Source organism: Musca autumnalis, unplaced genomic scaffold (genome assembly GCF_047663935.1).
Source record: "Musca autumnalis isolate F117 unplaced genomic scaffold, ASM4766393v1 scaffold_3, whole genome shotgun sequence".
Lineage (NCBI taxonomy): Eukaryota > Metazoa > Arthropoda > Insecta > Diptera > Muscidae > Musca > Musca autumnalis.
In genome coordinates this window covers 9,091,137-9,110,175 of record NW_027411866.1, presented here as the reverse complement: position 1 = coordinate 9,110,175, position 19,039 = coordinate 9,091,137, and the positions used below count along the sequence as shown (strand labels likewise).

Here is a 19,039-nt window from a genome sequence, read left to right as displayed (position 1 = left end):
CAAACAACTTCATCAGTTCCCTTTTCCGCCGACTCTGTATCGATAAACAGGTCAATAAGCCCATCCAGCAAATTAAACAAAATGAGAAATTTGCTATATGGCCCTAAAACTGATTACCCTACAATTTGAGTCGAACTAAAGAATTTTATATCCACCACTGTTTTTATGTCGTCTTTGCATTGCAAAGAATACGAACATAGTGTGTTGCTTCAATAAGCGGGGGTAAAACAACGAAAAAGTTGTTGTTTTTGCATTACGCATTGATCAACAAGGCCGTGCTGATGCCTATTATTGTTGTTGGCGTTTTTTATTGTTGGACTGCAGAATTTTACATCTTTGTGTTTATTTCAGCTTTAGTCCATATTTTGTTGTATTCAAGTATTTGAATAACAACAAAATGTTTTACAGTGGATATGAAATTGATTAGTTGCGGGCGGAGGGTCGGGAATACTATAGTTTCAGTTGTCACCAAACAACTTCATCAGTTCCCTTTTCCGCCGACTCTGTATCGATAAACAGGTCAATAATTAATAATTTGCTGGATGGGCTTATTGACCTGTTTATCGATACAGAGTCGGCGGAAAAGGGAACTGATGAAGTTGTTTGGTGACAACTGAAACTATAGTATTCCCGACCCTCCGCCCGCAACTAATCAATTTCATATCCACTGTAAAACATTTTGTTATTCAAATACTTGAATACAACAAAATATGGACTAAAGCTGAAATAAACACAAAGATGTAAAATTCTGCAGTCCAACAATAAAAAACGCCAACAACAATAATAGGCATCAGCACGGCCTTGTTGATCAATGCGTAATGCAAAAACAACAACTTTCTCGTTGTTTTACCCCCGCTTATTGAAGCAACACACTATGTTCGTATTCTTTGCAATGCAAAGACGACATAAAAACAGTGGTGGATATAAAATTCTTTAGTTCGACTCAAATTGTAGGGTAATCAGTTTTAGGGCCATATAGCAAATTTCTCATTTTGTTTAATTTGCTGGATGGGCTTATTGACCTGTTTATCGATACAGAGTCGGCGGAAAAGGGAACTGATGAAGTTGTTTGGTGACAACTGAAACTATAGTATTCCCGACCCTCCGCCCGCAACTAATCAATTTCATATCCACTGTAAAACATTTTGTTGTTATTCAAATACTTGAATACAACAAAATATGGACTAAAGCTGAAATAAACACAAAGATTAAAAAATATTATAAAAAATGAATAATAAAAATGTGTATATTATATTTTTAAATTAAAAAATTAATAAAATTGCAATATATATATATAAATATTTTTATTTAAAATTAAAAAAAAAAATTAAAATTAATTAAAAAATAAATAATAAAAAATATGTTTTACTATTACAAAAATACGTTTAGTAACAAAAAGTAATTATTAGTTTTATATTTATATAAAAATTTAATTTTTTATATATTAATAATCATTTTAATTAATTCCTATTTTGTGAATATAGTGCAACAACTTTTCTTAAATTTTTCCTATTTATTATAAATTTAATTTATTACAAATTACATGTATTTCAAAAATTAATTTTTTAAAAAGTAAAAAAATGCTATTTTTAAAAAATTAAAATTTTAATAACAACTAATGTTTTATATTTTTAGTTGTAATAAAATTGCAATATATATAAATATTTTTATTTTTTAAATATATATTTTTTAATTTTAAATAAATTAAAAATATATTGTCCATTCTTACATAGTTTTTAAACTTTTTTAATTATTTAAAAAAATATTTATTGAAATAAAAAAAAATTATTTATTTATTTTTACGTTTGTTTTGAATACTCCAGACTTAAACAATCATTTATTTTTACCATAAAAATAGGCATAATTTTTTTATGTGTTTATGAAAATTTGTTATAAATGTATATAAAACGTTAGAAATTTGTAGTTAAAATTTCCTAATTATTTCATATGTTTTATAAATTTAGTTTATTACAAATAAATTTTTGTTACAAAAAGTTAATACAATTTCTAAGAAGTATGCATAAATATTGCTATAAAAAACCAAAAACTTTAATAAGAAGTATATTGGTATATTTTTTAATACAAAATAAAGGATTGTTTTAAATAAAGAAATAATTTTTATTGAAAAATATCGTAAATTTTTTAATCATTTTCATATATTTTAGAAGACTTTGTTTTTAAATTATTAAAAAAAAAAATATTTATTTAAATAAAAAATTATTTTGTGTTAAGAACATGATTCATAATACATATATATGTTTTGTTACAAAAAAGTTATTATTAAAAAAATAAAAATTTTTTTTATTTTTATTTGAGTAATTTTAATATTACTTTTAAAAAATATATCAGCGATAAATAAATAATAAACTATTTTTTAAATAAAAAAAGAATTTTTATTGAAAGAATATCGTCCATTTTTTATAAATTTCATATTTTTTTAAAGGACATTGTTTCTTTTGCATTACAGAATATAGTCCCTAATGTATATTTTTTAATATTATTTTTTAACAAATATATATTTTTAATTGAAAGTAAAGTAAAGTGATAGCAAAGTTTTTCGTATTTTTTAAATAAAAATTTTTTCCAACTTTCTCAGTATTGTTATCCACGATATTTTGATAACGTGAATAACTTTATTCGAATGAGGTGGAAAAGGTATCTACTTTAATAGGCCATGTTTCCGTCTGATTTAAATATTTTTAATATTTGAAAGAATTCGAATTTCAATTCGAATAAAAAATAATTTTTAAAATATTATTTTTCGAAAAACTACATTTTTATAATTTTTAATGCAAAAATAATATTTTTAAACATTTTACTATTAAAAAATATTTTTCTATAAAGCATATTTTTATATTTGTTTTGTTTTTTTTTTTTTTTTAAATTTTATATATGTATATATTTTTTTACTTAAAAAAATGTTTTCATAGTAATTGTATAATTTTGTTGCAAAATATTATTTAGTATTAGTTAATTAATTTTTATTAAAAATGCGGATTTTGTTATAATTTTAATTTTTAAACCTTTTTCAAGTAAATTACAGTGAAATAAAAATAAAAAATATATTTTTTGCAACAATGTAACAATAATATAAAAGTGGTTTTTAAATAAGAATATCTCATTTATTTTTTAAAAAAATTAATATCGATCGATAAACTTATTTCTTTATTCGTTTTTAATTTTAAAACATTTTTGAATAAGAAAATTATTTGCAAAATATTGTTTAGTATTAATTAAATAATTAATTTTTATTAAAAATGCGGATTTTTGTTATAATTTTATTTTTTTAATTTTAAAACATTTTTAAATACGAAAACTATTTAAAAAATTATTTTTTTTATAAGAGATATATATTTTTAATTTTTATAGTAAGAAAAATTGTATTAAAAATGTATAATTTCAATTCTTTTTGGACATTTTTAAAAAAATGTTATTTTTTTTAGTTTTAAAACATTTTTAAATAAGTAAATTATTTTTATAAAAAAAAATATTTTTTATAAAAGATATATATTTTTATTTATTATTGTCTTTTTAGGACGAAGGCCAATTATTTGTGAAAGTCGATATATATTTTTATTTTAAGAAAGGATGTAAAAAAAATAAAAAATGTATAATTTCAATTCCTTTTGGACATTTTTAAACAATTTTTAAAAAACATTTTTTTTTAATTTTAAAACATTTTTAAATAAGAAAATTATTTTTATAAAAAATATATTTTTTTAAAAAAGATATATATTTTTTTATTAAAAAAAAAATGTTTTCATAAAAATTTTATAATTTTGTTGCAAAATCTTATTTAGTATTAATTAATAAATAAATTTTTATTAATTATGCATATTTTTGTTATAATTTAAATTTTTAACTTTTTTCATTAAAATAAATTACAGTGAAATAAAAATATAGTTTTTTTTTGCGATAATGTAACAATAATATAAAAGTGGTTTCTAAATAAAAATATCTCATTTATTTTTAACAAATATCATCGATTGAAAATTAATTAATTTTTATTAAAAATGCGGATAGATAGAGTTATTTTTTATTTGTTTTTAATTTTTAAACATTTTTAAATAAGAAATTTTTGTAAAAAATATATATCTTTTATAAAAGATATACATTTTTTATAAAAGATATATATTTATAGAAATAATGTATTAAAAACCAAAACAAAAAAAATGTATAATTCCAATTATTTTTGGCCATTTTTAAACAATTTTTTTTTTTTTTAATTTTAAAACAATTTTAAATAAGAAAATTATTTTTATAAAAAATATATTTTTTGTAAAAGATATATATTATTTATTTTTATATTAAAAAATAATGTATTAAAAATGTATAGTTTTAATTCTATTTGGAAACTTCTAAACAATTTTTGAAAAATATTAATTATGAAAAATAAAATCTAAATATTGTTTTTCATAAAACTATAAGCGAAAAAATAATTCTAAAATTTTTCCATCAAAGTGTAAAATAACTTTCATTTATTAAAAAAAAAATAATAATTATATTTTTTGTTTCCATACATATTGTTTAAAATTTTTAATTTATATATTTCAGAAATGTGTCTTTTTTATTTCTTAAAATCATTTCTTTATTCTCTTTAATAGTTCCATAACTTTATTTACATTAAATTCACTTTCAATAGGTTTAAAAATCTTCTCCTATACTCTTAGAATTTCTATTCAAGTTCCCCCCACATAAAGAAAGAAAACAAATTAGATACCCCTCTCTATCTATCAATCCACCCTCGTCTTGTTTTCTTGTGTAAATAAGCAAATGTTAGTGTTTTATTGCATTCATCTAGGCAATGAGGCGACATTCAATTGAAATCATGTCATTTCTTATCGTATGAATCGAATGAAAACAAAAACACATTCTTAGTTTTCTCAGTTTTAGCAGCATTCAAGTTTTATTAACCCCTCGCCGCATAAAAAAACTCAATTCATTCAGATTAATATCAAAATTTCCACCAAAACCAAAAAAAATCGTTTTTGTATGAATCATTTTTGTTTACGCGCCTTTGTAGTCTGTTCGTTCGCTTCACGACCATCTCCATACTCCATGTTACCCCCATTCTAAAATTAGCAATATCCTATTAAAACCCAACGATGATGACAAACAGAAAATAAAAATCAGTGGAACAAAGCAAGCTAACCAACCAACCAACGAATTCCACATAAAAATTAATATATTCTTACGAAAAAATATTTGTTTCTTCTACTTGTTCATATATTTTTATTTCTTTTTTCTCTTTCTCTCTGCTTTTTTCTTTCTCTCTATTTAAACTGATAACCTTCCCCCCTTGAAAAAATAATAATAACAAACAATAATCAATGACAACCTTACGAAACCGAAAAAAAACTATATGGGCAATACTCTAAAAAACAACCCACATCCGAACACCAAAAATTAACAAAAACAACAACTCCTTGGCATTGTGAAAATGTTTCCATATCCTTTTGTTGTTTGTGTTTATTGTGGATGAAATCATTTTTGCAAAATCGTGTAACATTCACACATTGACGTCGTCGACCAATCTTTTTCCATGACAAAAAAAAAAAAAAAACACACAAAACAAATCAACGTCATATATGCGTCATCACAATTCGGCTGTTGTGGTTGTTGTTGTTCTGTTACGCCATTCCACTGCTAACACATGAACAACAACAATTTCTTTCGAAAAAAACTAAAATCGAAACACTTTTCCCCATTTTTCATCACAACTCCCTCCCCCCACATTGAAACTCAAAATTGATAAATCTTCTTTCAGCCGCAATATGGTCGCAAGAAAAAGCAAAAAGAAGTAAGCGTGTTTTTTGCAGCTATACTAAAGCTATTCGTTACAAAATATGATTTCTTTTGTGAGATTATTGTTTTCTTGGATTTGATTTGTAACAAACCCCCCACTTCCCCGGATTTGTTTGTTTGTCCTTTGTGAAGAACTACTACTTTTGTGTTGTTGTCTTTAAATCGAAAGCCTTATATTACGTTAAGAGTTTCTTCTACTACTACTACTTCGTCTACCACTATTCTACCATATACTTGCCTTAAAGCCTTTTATTACGCCGCCGCCGCAGCCGTCACTAATTAACGCCGCCAATGCGTTCCACTTCATTTTACGTCTATGTTCTTTTTTTAACTCTCGATACTGTTTTCTTGTCCCTTTTGTCTACTTTTTTTCTACTACTCTAACACTGTTCTATACACTTTACAATTTGTTTTTGTTATTGTTTTGTTTTCGTCAATTTTTTGTTGTTGTTATTCATATATATTTTTCTTTCTATACAAATAGTTTTTTGCCTCAAACCAAAACAAGTTTTACATAATACTCATATATTCAAATGCTTTACTTGTAAAAAAATGCTTAAAATAAATATTTTTGCAAAACTATTTTGCTTTGATTTTCACGTTCAAACACACACACAATCACATGCTTTTGAAATGTTATAAACAAACATACATACATACATATATGGTGTGTAAAGTGGTGTATGCGAGAAGTTCGAATCGTAAAACAGTTATACAATCCCTTTGAGGTTCACTAGATGGATTTTTTGTAAGGTAGCAAACTCCTAAAGATGATTTATTTGCTATGGATAAGTTATCTGGAGATTTGGATAGCATAGATAAATCAGCCACATTTTAGATAACTTATCCATAGTACATGGATGCAGTGGATATGTAATTTGCTTTATCAGTATTGTCTAAATACGTAATCGCCATCTCAGATAAGTTATCCGTAGCATTTAGATAATGCGGATTATAATTTTAACGTCTTAGATTTCATCCCAATCTCAGTTAAATTATATTCATCATGTAGATAAGGTGGATAAAACTTTTAGTTTAACGTAAATAATTTATCCACAATGTTTGGACAGTGGGTATACTATTCACGGTATTTTTTAATACCATAGATAAGTTATCCACGGAATTTGGATAAAGTAGATACTTTTTCGGCATAGTTAACATCTTCTTAACATCTTCTATCATGCTGGTAGTTTTTCCAAGCCTCTCAATACCATATCTACATTATCTTGCGATTTGGATAACTTAGATAAACCAGATATATTTTAGATAACGTATCCGTAGTGGTTCAATAAAATAAATAAGTGATTTGGCATTTTAGAATAGAGTAGATAATAAATTTCCATCATAATAACGTTATCCGCGGTATTTTAGATTAACGTAGATAATGTATCCACACTATTTGGATAAGGTATATACATTTACGGTATGTTTTAGCAATGTAGATAAGTTATCCACCGTATTTGGATAACGTGTATATGTTTTTTTTGGCATATTTGGATGGTGTAAGGGAAATTTTTTACAGTATTTTGAATAAGGTATCTACTTCATTTTCAACACACGGATAAATTCTATCTGTAATTTTCGTGATGCGGATCTACTTTATTTTCAAGACACGGATAGATTATCTACGTCATTCCAATGATACGGATAAATTATCCAACTTATTTTCATGGCGTGGATAATTTATTTACTATATATCCTAAACTAGGATAAATTATCTACGTTATTTCCACGACACGGATAAGTTATCTACTGTATTTTCCAGAGGCGGATAACTTATCTACGCTACTTCACAATGACAATAAATTATCTGCGTCATTTTTTTAATGCGAATAATTTATCTAAATTATCTACGAATAATTTATCTAAATTATCTAAATTATCTACGTCATTTCATAATGCGTATAATTTATATAATATGTTTTCTAAACTAGGATAAATTATTTACGTAATTTCCCTGGCGCGAAAAAGGTATCTACTTAATTTTCTAGACACGGATAAATTATCTACGTTCTTCCCATGCTTCGGATAAATTATCTATGTCATCTTCATGACGCGGATAAATTATCTACTATATTTTCTACAATAGAATAAATTGTCTACGTTATTTCCACGACGTGAATAAATTTTCTACTCAATCCATGACGCGGATAAGGTATCTACTTCATTTTCAAGACAAGGATAAATTATCTACGTTCTTCTCAAGATGCGGATAAATTATCTATGTAATTTTAATGAAGCGAATAATTTATATACAATATTTTCTAGACTAGGATAAATTGTCTACGTTGTTTCCATGACGCGGATAAGTTATCTACTTAATTAAAATAAATTGTACATGTTATTTTCATGAGGCGGATAAGTCATCTACTTAATTTTCAAGACACGGATAGATGATCTACGCCATTCCCATGATACTGATAAATTATCTACATTAATTTCATGTTGCGGATAATTTATCTACTATTTATTCTATACTAGGATAAATTATCAACGTTACTTTCACGACACGGATAAGTTATCTAGTGCATTTTCTAGAGGCTGATAAATTATCTACGCTTTTTCATGATGGGAATGAATTATCTACGTCATTTTCATAATGCGGATAATTTATCTTCTATATTTTCTAAACCAGGATAAATTATCCACTCTATTTCGCTGACGCGGATAAGGTGTATACTTCATTTTCAACACAATGATAAATTATATACGTTCTTTCCATAGTGCGGATAAATTATCTATGTAATTTTATTGACGCGGATAATTTATCGACTATATATTCTACACTAGAGTAATGTAGACATTATTGTCAAGGCGAGAACAAATTATCTACCCTGTTTCCATGTTGCGGATAAATTTTTCACGTTATTTCCATGACGCAGATAAGGCATCCTCTTTATTTTCAAGACACGGATACATTATCTTCGTCATTCTTGGTACGGATAAAATATCTACGTTATTTTCATGACGTGGATAATTTATCTACTATATATTCTATACGAGGATAAATTATCTACATTACTTCCACGACCCGGATAATTTATCTACTGTATTTTCCAGAGGCGGATAAATTATCTATGCTACCTTATAAATTATCTACGTCATTTTCATAATGCGGATAATTTATCTACTACATTTTCGAAACCAGAATAAATTATTCACTTTATTTCGCTGACGCGGAGATACCTTGCTACTTAGATACCTTACTACTTAATTTTCAACACAATGATAAATTGTATACGAGCTTTCCATAGTGAGGATAAATTATCTATGCAATTTTCTTGACGCGGATAATTTATCTACTATATATTCTACGCTAGAAGAAATTGTCTACATTATTGCCATGAAGTGGATAAGTTATCTAATTAATTGTCAATGCGCAAACAAATTATCTACGCTGTTTCCATGATGCGAATAAATTTTTCACGTTATTTCCATGACGCGGATAAGTCATCCTCTATATTTTCAAGACACGGATAAATTATCTTCGTCATTCCCATGATACGGACAAATTATCTATGCTACTTCATGATGGCAATAAATTATCTACGTCATTTTCATAATGCGCGTAATTTATCTACTATATTTTCTAAACCCGGATAAATTATCCACTTTATTTCGCTGACGCGGATAAGGTATCTACTTACTTTTCAACACAATGATAGATTAAATACGTTCTTTCCATAGTGCGGATAAATTATCTATGTAATTTTCTTGACGCGGATAATTTATCTACTATATATTCTACACTAGAGTAAATTGTCTACATTATTGCCATGAAGTGGATAAGTTATCTAATTAATTATCAAGGCGCGAACATATTATGTACGCTGTTTCCTTGATGCGGATAAAATTTTCACGTTATTTCCAATGCGCGGAAAAGTCATCCTCTTTATTTTCAAGGCACGCATAAATTATCTTCGTCATTCCTGATACGGATAAAATATCTACGTTATTTTCATGACACGGACAATTTATTTACTATATATTCTATACTAGGATAAATTATCTACGTTACTTCACGACAAGAATAAGTTATGTACTTTATTTTCCAGAGGTGGATAAATTATCTACGCTATTTCATGCTGGGAATAAATTATCTACGTCATTTTAATAATTCGGATAATTTATCTACTATATTTTCTAAACTAGGATAAATTATCCACTTTATTTCGCTGACACGGATAGGGCATCTACTTCGACAACACACTGATAAATTATCTACATTCTTCCCATGGTGCGGATAATTTATCTACTATATTTTCTACACTAGAGTAATTTGTGTACGTTATTTCCACGACGTGAAAAAATTATCTACTCAATCCAGGACGCGGATAAGGAATCTACTTCATTTTCAAGACAAGGATAAGTTTTCTACGTTCTTCCCATGGTGCGGATAAATTATCTATATAAATTTTATGAAGCGTATAATTTATATACCATATTTTCTAGACTAGGATAAATTGTCTACATTATTTCCATGACGCGGATAAGTTATCTACTCAATTTAAGGCGGGGATAAATTATCTACGCTATTTCCATGACGCGAATAAATTATAAATGTTATTTCCATTAGACGGATAAATCATCTACTTTATTTTGATGTCACGGATAGATTATCTACGCCAATCCCAAGACATGGATAAATTATCTACCTTATTTTCATGACGCGTATAATTTATCTACTATATATTCTATACTAGGATAAATTATCTACGTTACTTCCACGACATGGATAATTTATCTACTGTATTTTCCAGATGCGGATAAATTATCTACGCTATTTTATGATGGGAATAAATTATCTACGTCATTTTCATAAAGCGGATAATATATCTACAACATTTTCTAAACTATGATAAATTATCCACTTTATTTCGCTGACGCGGATAAGTTATCTTCTTCATTTGCAACACACTGATAAATTACCTACATTCCTCCCATGGTGCGGATAAATTATCTATGTAATTTTCTTGACGCGGATAAATTATCTACTCAATCCATGACGCGAATAAGGAATCTACTTTATTTTCTACACACGAATATATTATCTACTTTCTTCCCATGTTTTATCTACATTATCTACGTAATTTTCATAATACGGATAATTTATCTACTAAACTAGGAAAAATTATCCACTTTATTTCGCTGACGCGGATAAGGTATCTACTTCATTTGCAACATAATGATAAATTATCTACAACCTTCCCATACTGCGGATAAATTATCTATGTCATTTTCTTGGCGCGCATAATTTATCTACTATATTTTCTACACTAGAGTAAATTGTGGAAATAACGCCACGACGTGAATAAATTATCTACTCAATTCATGACGCGAATAAGGAAACTATTTCATTTTCAACACACGAATATATTATCTACGTTCTTCCCATGGCGCGGATAAATTATTTGTCATTTTCACGACGCGGATAATTTATCTACTATATTTTCTAGAATAGGATAAATTGTAGACATTATTTCCATGACGTTGATAAGTTATCTACTTAATTTTCAAGGTGCGGATAAATTATTTACGCTATTTCCATGACGCGGATAAGTTATCTACGCAATTTCCATGACGCGAATAAATTATACATGTTATTTCCATGACGCGGATAAGTCATCTATTTAATTTTCGAGACACGGATAGATTGTCTACATCATTTCCATGATACGGGTAAATTATCTACGTAATTTTTATGACACGGATAATTTATCTACTATATATTCTATACTAGGATAAATTATATATGTTACTTCCACTACACGGATAAGTTATCTACTTATTTTCCAAAGGGCGGATAAAAAATCTACTCTACTTCATGATGGGAATAAATTATCTACCTCATTTTCATAATGCGGATAATTTATCTACTATATTTTCTAAACTAGGATAAATTATCTTCTTTATTTCGCTGACGCGGATGAGGTATCTACTTCATTTTTAACACAATATTAAATTATATACGTTCTTTCCATAGTGCGGATAAATTATCTATGACATTTTCTTGATGCGGATAATTTATCTACTAAATTTTCTACATTAGAATAAATTGTCTACGTTATTTCTACGACGTGAATAAGTTATCTACTCAATGTTCAAGGCTTGAATTAATTATCTACGCTATTTCCGTTACGCGGTTAAGGAATCTACTTCATTTTCAAGAGAAGGATAAATTATCTACGCTCTTCCCATGGTGCGGATAAATTATCTGTGTCATTTTTATGAAGCGGATAATATATATTCTATATTTTCTAGACTAGGATAAATTGTATACATTATTTTTATGACGCGGATAAGTTATCTACGTAATTTAAGGCGCGGATAAATTATCTATGCTATTTCCATGATGCAGATAAATTATCCATGTTATTTCTATGACGTTGATAATTTATATACTTTATTTTCAACACACGGATAAACTATCCACATTATTCCCATGATACGGATAAATTATCTACGTTATTCCCATGATACGGATAAATTATCTACGTTATTTTCTAGATTGAGATAAATTATCTACTTATTTCCATGATGCCGATTATATATGTAATTTTCATGATGCGGATATTTTATCTACTATATTTTGAAGACACCGATAAGATATGTATGTTATTTTCAAGACGAGAATAAATTATCTATCATGTTTCCATGACGCGGATAAATTATCTACTATATTTGCATTATTATCTACGTTGTTTACATTATCTACATACTACATTACCTCCAAGATGTGGATATGTTATTTCCATGACGAATATAAGTTATCTACGGATAACATATCTCTTTTTTTAAGGGCACAGATAAATTATCTACTATTTTTCAAGGTACCGAGAAATTATACAAGCTATTTGCAAAGCGCTAACATTGATTTGAAAGCGTAGATAAATTATCCATGTTGCTTTCATGAAGCGGATATGATATATGTATATTTTATTTCCAAAAGGAGGATAATATAACAAAGATAAGTGTGATGTTTCCAAGGTGTAAAAAAGCTATTTAACTCATCTAGGTATTACGAATAAGTTTTCCTCTTTATCTAGACAACGTTTATAATGTGCCTACAACGTGGATATGTTATCTGCATTCTTAAAATTATTTTGTAATCATCTCTTGAAATCATTTCTCTTTTTTATTGGCAAAACATATCTGCTTTATAAATATGCAATCTTCATTATCTAGACAACCCAGATAAATTATCTAACCCTTTTGAAATCTCTTTATATAGATAATTTGTCCACATTTTGACACCACATCCTTTGTCCTTTCTGACATGTGACTCTTCTTCCTACCTAAACGTGTGACTCTTTTGTTCCCTCAAAAACTGAGTCACTGCACCCTATTATCATTTTATCCATAAACGACATCATCCTTTATCCTTATCTGCAGTCATCTGTAAGACAATTGAAACAATGACAGAGGTTGTTGTTCCCATTAACATCTGATGTACCAACTATCACAAGATCCTCTGTACATACCCAAGTCATGTAACATGTTTTATGGGGTAATTGCTACAATGAGTCACCAAAACTCCCTCCTCCAAAGCGGAGGGGGAAAATGCAGAAAACCATGTCTTTATATGTATGTCCTTATTTGTCCTTTTTGCACTATACACGAATACGCTGAAGTTGAAATGCAAAAGTGTTTCCTTTTGCAAGTAACCATATACTGGTTTTATGTATATATATTATATACAGACATACATACATACATATGTTTGTATGTGCGTATGCATGCACATACATATGTGTGTTTGTTTTTTTTATTTTTCATATTAACATCTGTAGCCTTCCTCGCCACCACTTACATCACTTACAAATATGTTTACATTTCTTGTGTGATTGTGTTGAATATTTGCCAATACTTGTAAACATTTACATTACATGTTTTATATAAACAATATCTTTACATATTTACCGCTGCTGTACACGGTGTACATGTGTCATACAAACATAATAACACTAACGCTTTTACTACTACTTTTACTCGCCGTAATAATAATAAAGTCCAATAAATGTATGAATGAATTTTTATGTAACACATCACATATGTATGTATGAGTGTGTGCGGATATGTAAGAGAGAGAGTACGTGTGAAATTTTCTTCCAACCTTATGTTGAACAAATAAAAAACCCAAGCACTGCCTCAAATCGTAGGCTAGTCGAAACGTATGCATTTTTTTGTCATAATTTTTTTATGAATTTTATAAAGGTTCGGGTTTTTTTTGTGGTACCCCAAAAACAAAAAGACATAAATTATTAGCCCCTTTTTAAAAATGCAGTAACAAAGGATGTCAATAAAACTAAATTGCCAAAATTACAGTGGCCCAAAATTATATTAAAGCAAGAGGTTTCATATTAAATTATCCAACCTCTTTATGAAACATAAGTGAAGTAACCCCAATGATTGGATAACGAAAATGTCAGCTATATTTAAAGAACGTGGATAAATTATGTGAGTTGTTTAGAAACTTTGATGTGATGTCCATGTTGATTTGATAATTAGTATAACAAACATGTTAGTTATCTAACCTAGATCAGTTATCCTCGTTTTTATATAACGTTGTGGCGTTTTCTAAATTTTTAAATAACGCTGTTAAATTATCTATGTTTAAGATAACACAGATAAGTTATATAAGCTTTTTATATGACTTAGATAAATACTGTCATTGTCAATTAACCTAGGAACGTAATTCGCCTTATCCACGTTGCCTAGATAATGTGGATAACTTATACGGGTTGTCTGATAATATATCCACGTTGTCTAGATAATGTGGATAACTTACGCGGGTGTTTGATAATAAATACACGTTGTCTAGATAATGTAGATAACTTATCCACGGCGCCTAGATAATATATCCACCTTGTCTAGATAATATGATTAACTTATCCACGTTGTCTAGTTACTGTAGATAACATACCGTTGTCTACATAATACAGATAACTTATCCACGTTGCCTAGATAACTTATCCACGTTGTCTAGATTCCGTATTTAACTTATGTATCCGCGGTGTCTAGATAATATAGAAAACTTACCCATGTTGTGTATATACCGTAGTTAACCTATTCATGTTACCTAGATAATGCGGATAACTTATTCTCGTTATCTAGGAAATGTAGATAACTTATTCCCTTTGTTTAGATGACATAGGTAATATACCACGTTATCTAGATAATATATCCACGTTGTCTAGATAATGTAGATAACTTATCCACGTTGTCTAGATAATGTAGATAACTTATCCACGTTGCCTAGATAACTTATCCACGTTGTCTAGATAATCAAGATACCTTAACCACACTGTCTAGATAATGTAGACAAATTATCTACGTTTTGTAGATAACGTAGAAAAATTATACGCGTTATCTAGATAATGTAGATAAATTATCCTCGTTGTCTAAATGAAGTAGACACATTATAATGTAGATAGTTGTCTAGATAATGTAGATAACTTGTCCTGGTTGCCTAGATAACTTATCCACGTTATCTAGATAATGTAGATAACTTATCCACGTTGCCTAGATAACATATCCACGCTGCCTAGATAACTTATCGACGTTGCCAAGATAACTTATCCACCTTGTCTAGATAATGTAGATAACTTATCCACGCTGCCTAGATAATATAGATAACTTAACCACTCTGTCTAGATAATGTAGACAAATTATCTACGTTTTCTAGATAACGTAGACAAATTATACACGTTATCTAGATATGTAGTTAAATTATCCTCGTTGTCTAAATAAAGTAGACAAATTATACAGGGTTATCATGAATATTTCCCTCGGAATTTTCCGCGAGGAAAATAATTTTAAAAAGTGAAATTACTTTTAAATCAGTATTTTAAAAATTTGAAAACTACTTGAATCACTTAATTATGCAATATTCTTGCTGAATTGACAAAAAATATTCCCTTTTGGGACTTAAATATGGAAATAAAAAATTATGAAATTGGGGAAAGGGAAAAATTCCGCGCGGAAGTTTTATTCATGATAACCCTGATAATGTAGATAGTTGTCTAGATAATGTAGATAACTTGTCCTGGTTGTCTAGATAATGTAAATAACTTATCCACGTTGTATAGATAATGTAGATATCTTATCCAAGTTGCTTAGATAATATATCCACGTTGTCTAGGTAGTGTAGATAACTTATCCATGTTATCTAGATACTGAAGATAATGTCTAGATACCGTAGGTAAATTATGCACGTTGCATAGATAATGCGGATAACTTATCCGGGCTGTCTAGATAATATAGACAACATATCCACATTGGGTAGTTATCGTAGGTAGCCTATCCACGTAACCCAGATTATGCGGATAATTTATTCTTGTTATCTAGATAATATGGATGTAATAACTTATAAAAATTGTTTAGATAACTTATCCACGTTGTTTAGATAATGAAGATAACTTATCCACGTTGTCTAGATACCGAAGATACATTATCCACGTTTCCTAGGTAAAGTGGATAATTTATCCACGTTGCTTTGACAATGTGGATAACTTATCTCTGTTGTCTAGATAACGTAGATAACTTATCCACGGTGTTTTGTTGAAGTGGATAAATTATCCAAGTTGTATAGATAAAACGTATCTAGATACCGAAGATACATTATCCACGTTTCCTAGGTAATGTGGATAACTTATCCACGTTGCTTTGATAATGTGGATAACTTATCCCTTTTGTCTAGATAACGTAGATAACTTATCCACGGTGTTTTGTTGAAGTGGATAAATTATCCAAGTTGTATAGATAAAACGTATCTAGATACCGAAGATACATTATCCACGTTTCCTAGGTAATGTGGATAACTTATCCACGTTGCTTTGATAATGTGGATAACTTATCCCTTTTGTCTAGATAATGTAGATAACTTATCCGCGGTGTTTTGTTGAAGTGGATAAATTATCCAAGTTGTATAGATAACGTAGATACCTTATCCCTTTTGTCTAGATAATGAAGATAACTTATCCACGTTGTTTAGATAATGAAGATAACATATCCACGTTGTTTAGATAATGAAGATATCTTACCTACGTTGTCTAAGTAAATTATCAACGATGTCTAGATGATATGGATAATTTATCCATGTGATATAGATGATGTGTATAACTTATTCACGTTGTCTAGATAATGTAGATAACTTATTTACGTTGTCTATGTAAGGTAGATAACTTATCCGCCTTGTCTAGATACTGTATGCAGCTAATCCACGATATTTATATTATGTGGATAATTTATCCATGTTGTTTAGATAATAGATAACTTATCAACGTTGTTTAGATAATGAAGATAACTTATCCATGTAGTCTAGATATAATGTAGATAACATATAAACAATGTCTAGATAAGGAAGGTAGCTTATCCTCTCTGTTTAGATAATATAGAAAACTTCTCCACGTTGTTTAGATAATGTTATCTTCATTATTCACGTTGTCTAGATTATGTGGATAACTTATCTGCGTTGTCTAGTTAATGTAGATAACTTATCCGCGTTGCATAGATTATGTGGATAAATTATCTACGTTATCTAGATGAGATATATAAATTATCCGCGTTGTCTAGATAATATAGATAACTTATCCGCGTTGCCTAGATTATGTGGATAAATTATCTACGTTGTCTAGATGAGATATATAAATTATCCGCGTTTTCTAGATACTGGAGATAACTTATGTGCCTTATTCACGTTTCCTAGATAATGTAGATAACTTAATCGCGATGTCTAGATGATAAAGATAACTTATCCACTTGTTATAGATGATGTGGATAACTTATCCACGATGTCTAGATGATATAGATAATTTACCCACGTGATATCGATGATGTGTATAACTTAGTCACTTTGTCTAGATAATGTAGATATCTTATTCACGTTGTCTACATAAGTTAGATAACTTATTCAAATTGTCTAGATAAGGTATGTAGCTTACCCACGATATTTATATGAAGTGGATAAATTATCCACGTTGTCTAGGTAATGTAGGTAACATATCCACGTTGTTTAGATAACGTAGACAATGTAGATAGCTTATCTACGTTGTCTGGATACTGTAAGTAACTAATCCTCGTTGCCGAGATAATGTTTTTAACTTATCCACTATGTCCATACACTAAATTGTCCATAAATCCAAATTGCCTAAATGAAATGGATAACTTATCAGCGTTGCCTAGATTATGTGGATAACTTATCTGCGTTTTCTAGATGAGATATATAACTTATCCGCCTTGTCGAGATAATATAGATAACTAATCCGTGTTGCCTAGATTTTGTGGATAACATATCGTCTTTGTCTAGATGAGATATATAAATTATCCGCGTTGTCTAGATAATGTAGGTAACTTATCCACGTTGTCTAGATGAGATATATAACTTATGCACGTGGTCTAGATAACTTTTCCACTTTGTCTAAATACTGTATTTAGCTTACCCACGATATTTATATGATGTGGATAAATTATCCACGTTGTCTAGGTAATGCAGGTAACATATCCAAGTTGTAAATATAACGAAAACAATATAGATAACATATCTACGTTGTCTGGATACTGTAAGTAACAAATCCTCGTTGCCGAGATAATGTTTTTAACTTATCCACTATGTCCATACACTGTAGATAAATTGTCCAAATTGCCTAAATGAAATGGATAACTTATCCGCGTTGCCTATATTATCTGGATAACTTATCAGCGTTGCCTAGATGAGATATATAACTTATCCACGTTGTCTAGATAATGTAGATAACTTATTCGCGTTGCCTAGATTATGTGGATAATTTATCTACGTTGTCTAGATGAGATACATAAATTATCCGCGTTTTCTAGATTATATAGATAACTTATCCGCGGTGCCTAGATTATGTGGGTAACTCATCTACGTTGTCTAGATGAGATATATAACTAATTCGCGTTTTCTAGATAATAGAGATAACTTATCAGCGTTGCCTAGATTATGTGGATAATTTATCTACGTTGTCTAGATGATATATATAAATTATCCGCGTTGTCTAGATAATGTAGATAACTTATCCGCGTTGCATAGATTATGTGGATAACTTATCTGCGTTGTCTAGATAAGATATATAAATTATCCGCGTTGCCTAGATTATTAGATAACGTAAACAACTTATCCACGTTCCTAGATAATGTAGACAATCTACCCACGTTGACTAGATAACGTAGATGATTTAGCAATTTTTACAAGATAATGTAAAAAACTTATCCA

The 19,039-nt window shown here is 28.6% G+C and overlaps 1 protein-coding gene across 50 annotated transcripts in view; it reads left to right on the top strand.

The window, feature by feature from the left end:
• para (sodium voltage-gated channel paralytic) overlaps positions 1-19,039 on the top strand; it is a 329,221-nt gene that overhangs the window by 81,323 nt on the left and 228,859 nt on the right. For 34 of the 50 annotated variants that reach the window (XM_073974083.1, XM_073974066.1, XM_073974064.1 and 31 more), the window contains exon 5: positions 5,768-5,800. The exons of the other annotated variants lie outside the window; for them this stretch is intronic. In XM_073974083.1, the coding sequence (XP_073830184.1) occupies positions 5,768-5,800 (33 nt within the window). The remainder of the gene's footprint in view (positions 1-5,767; positions 5,801-19,039) is intronic. 50 annotated transcript variants of the gene reach the window in all.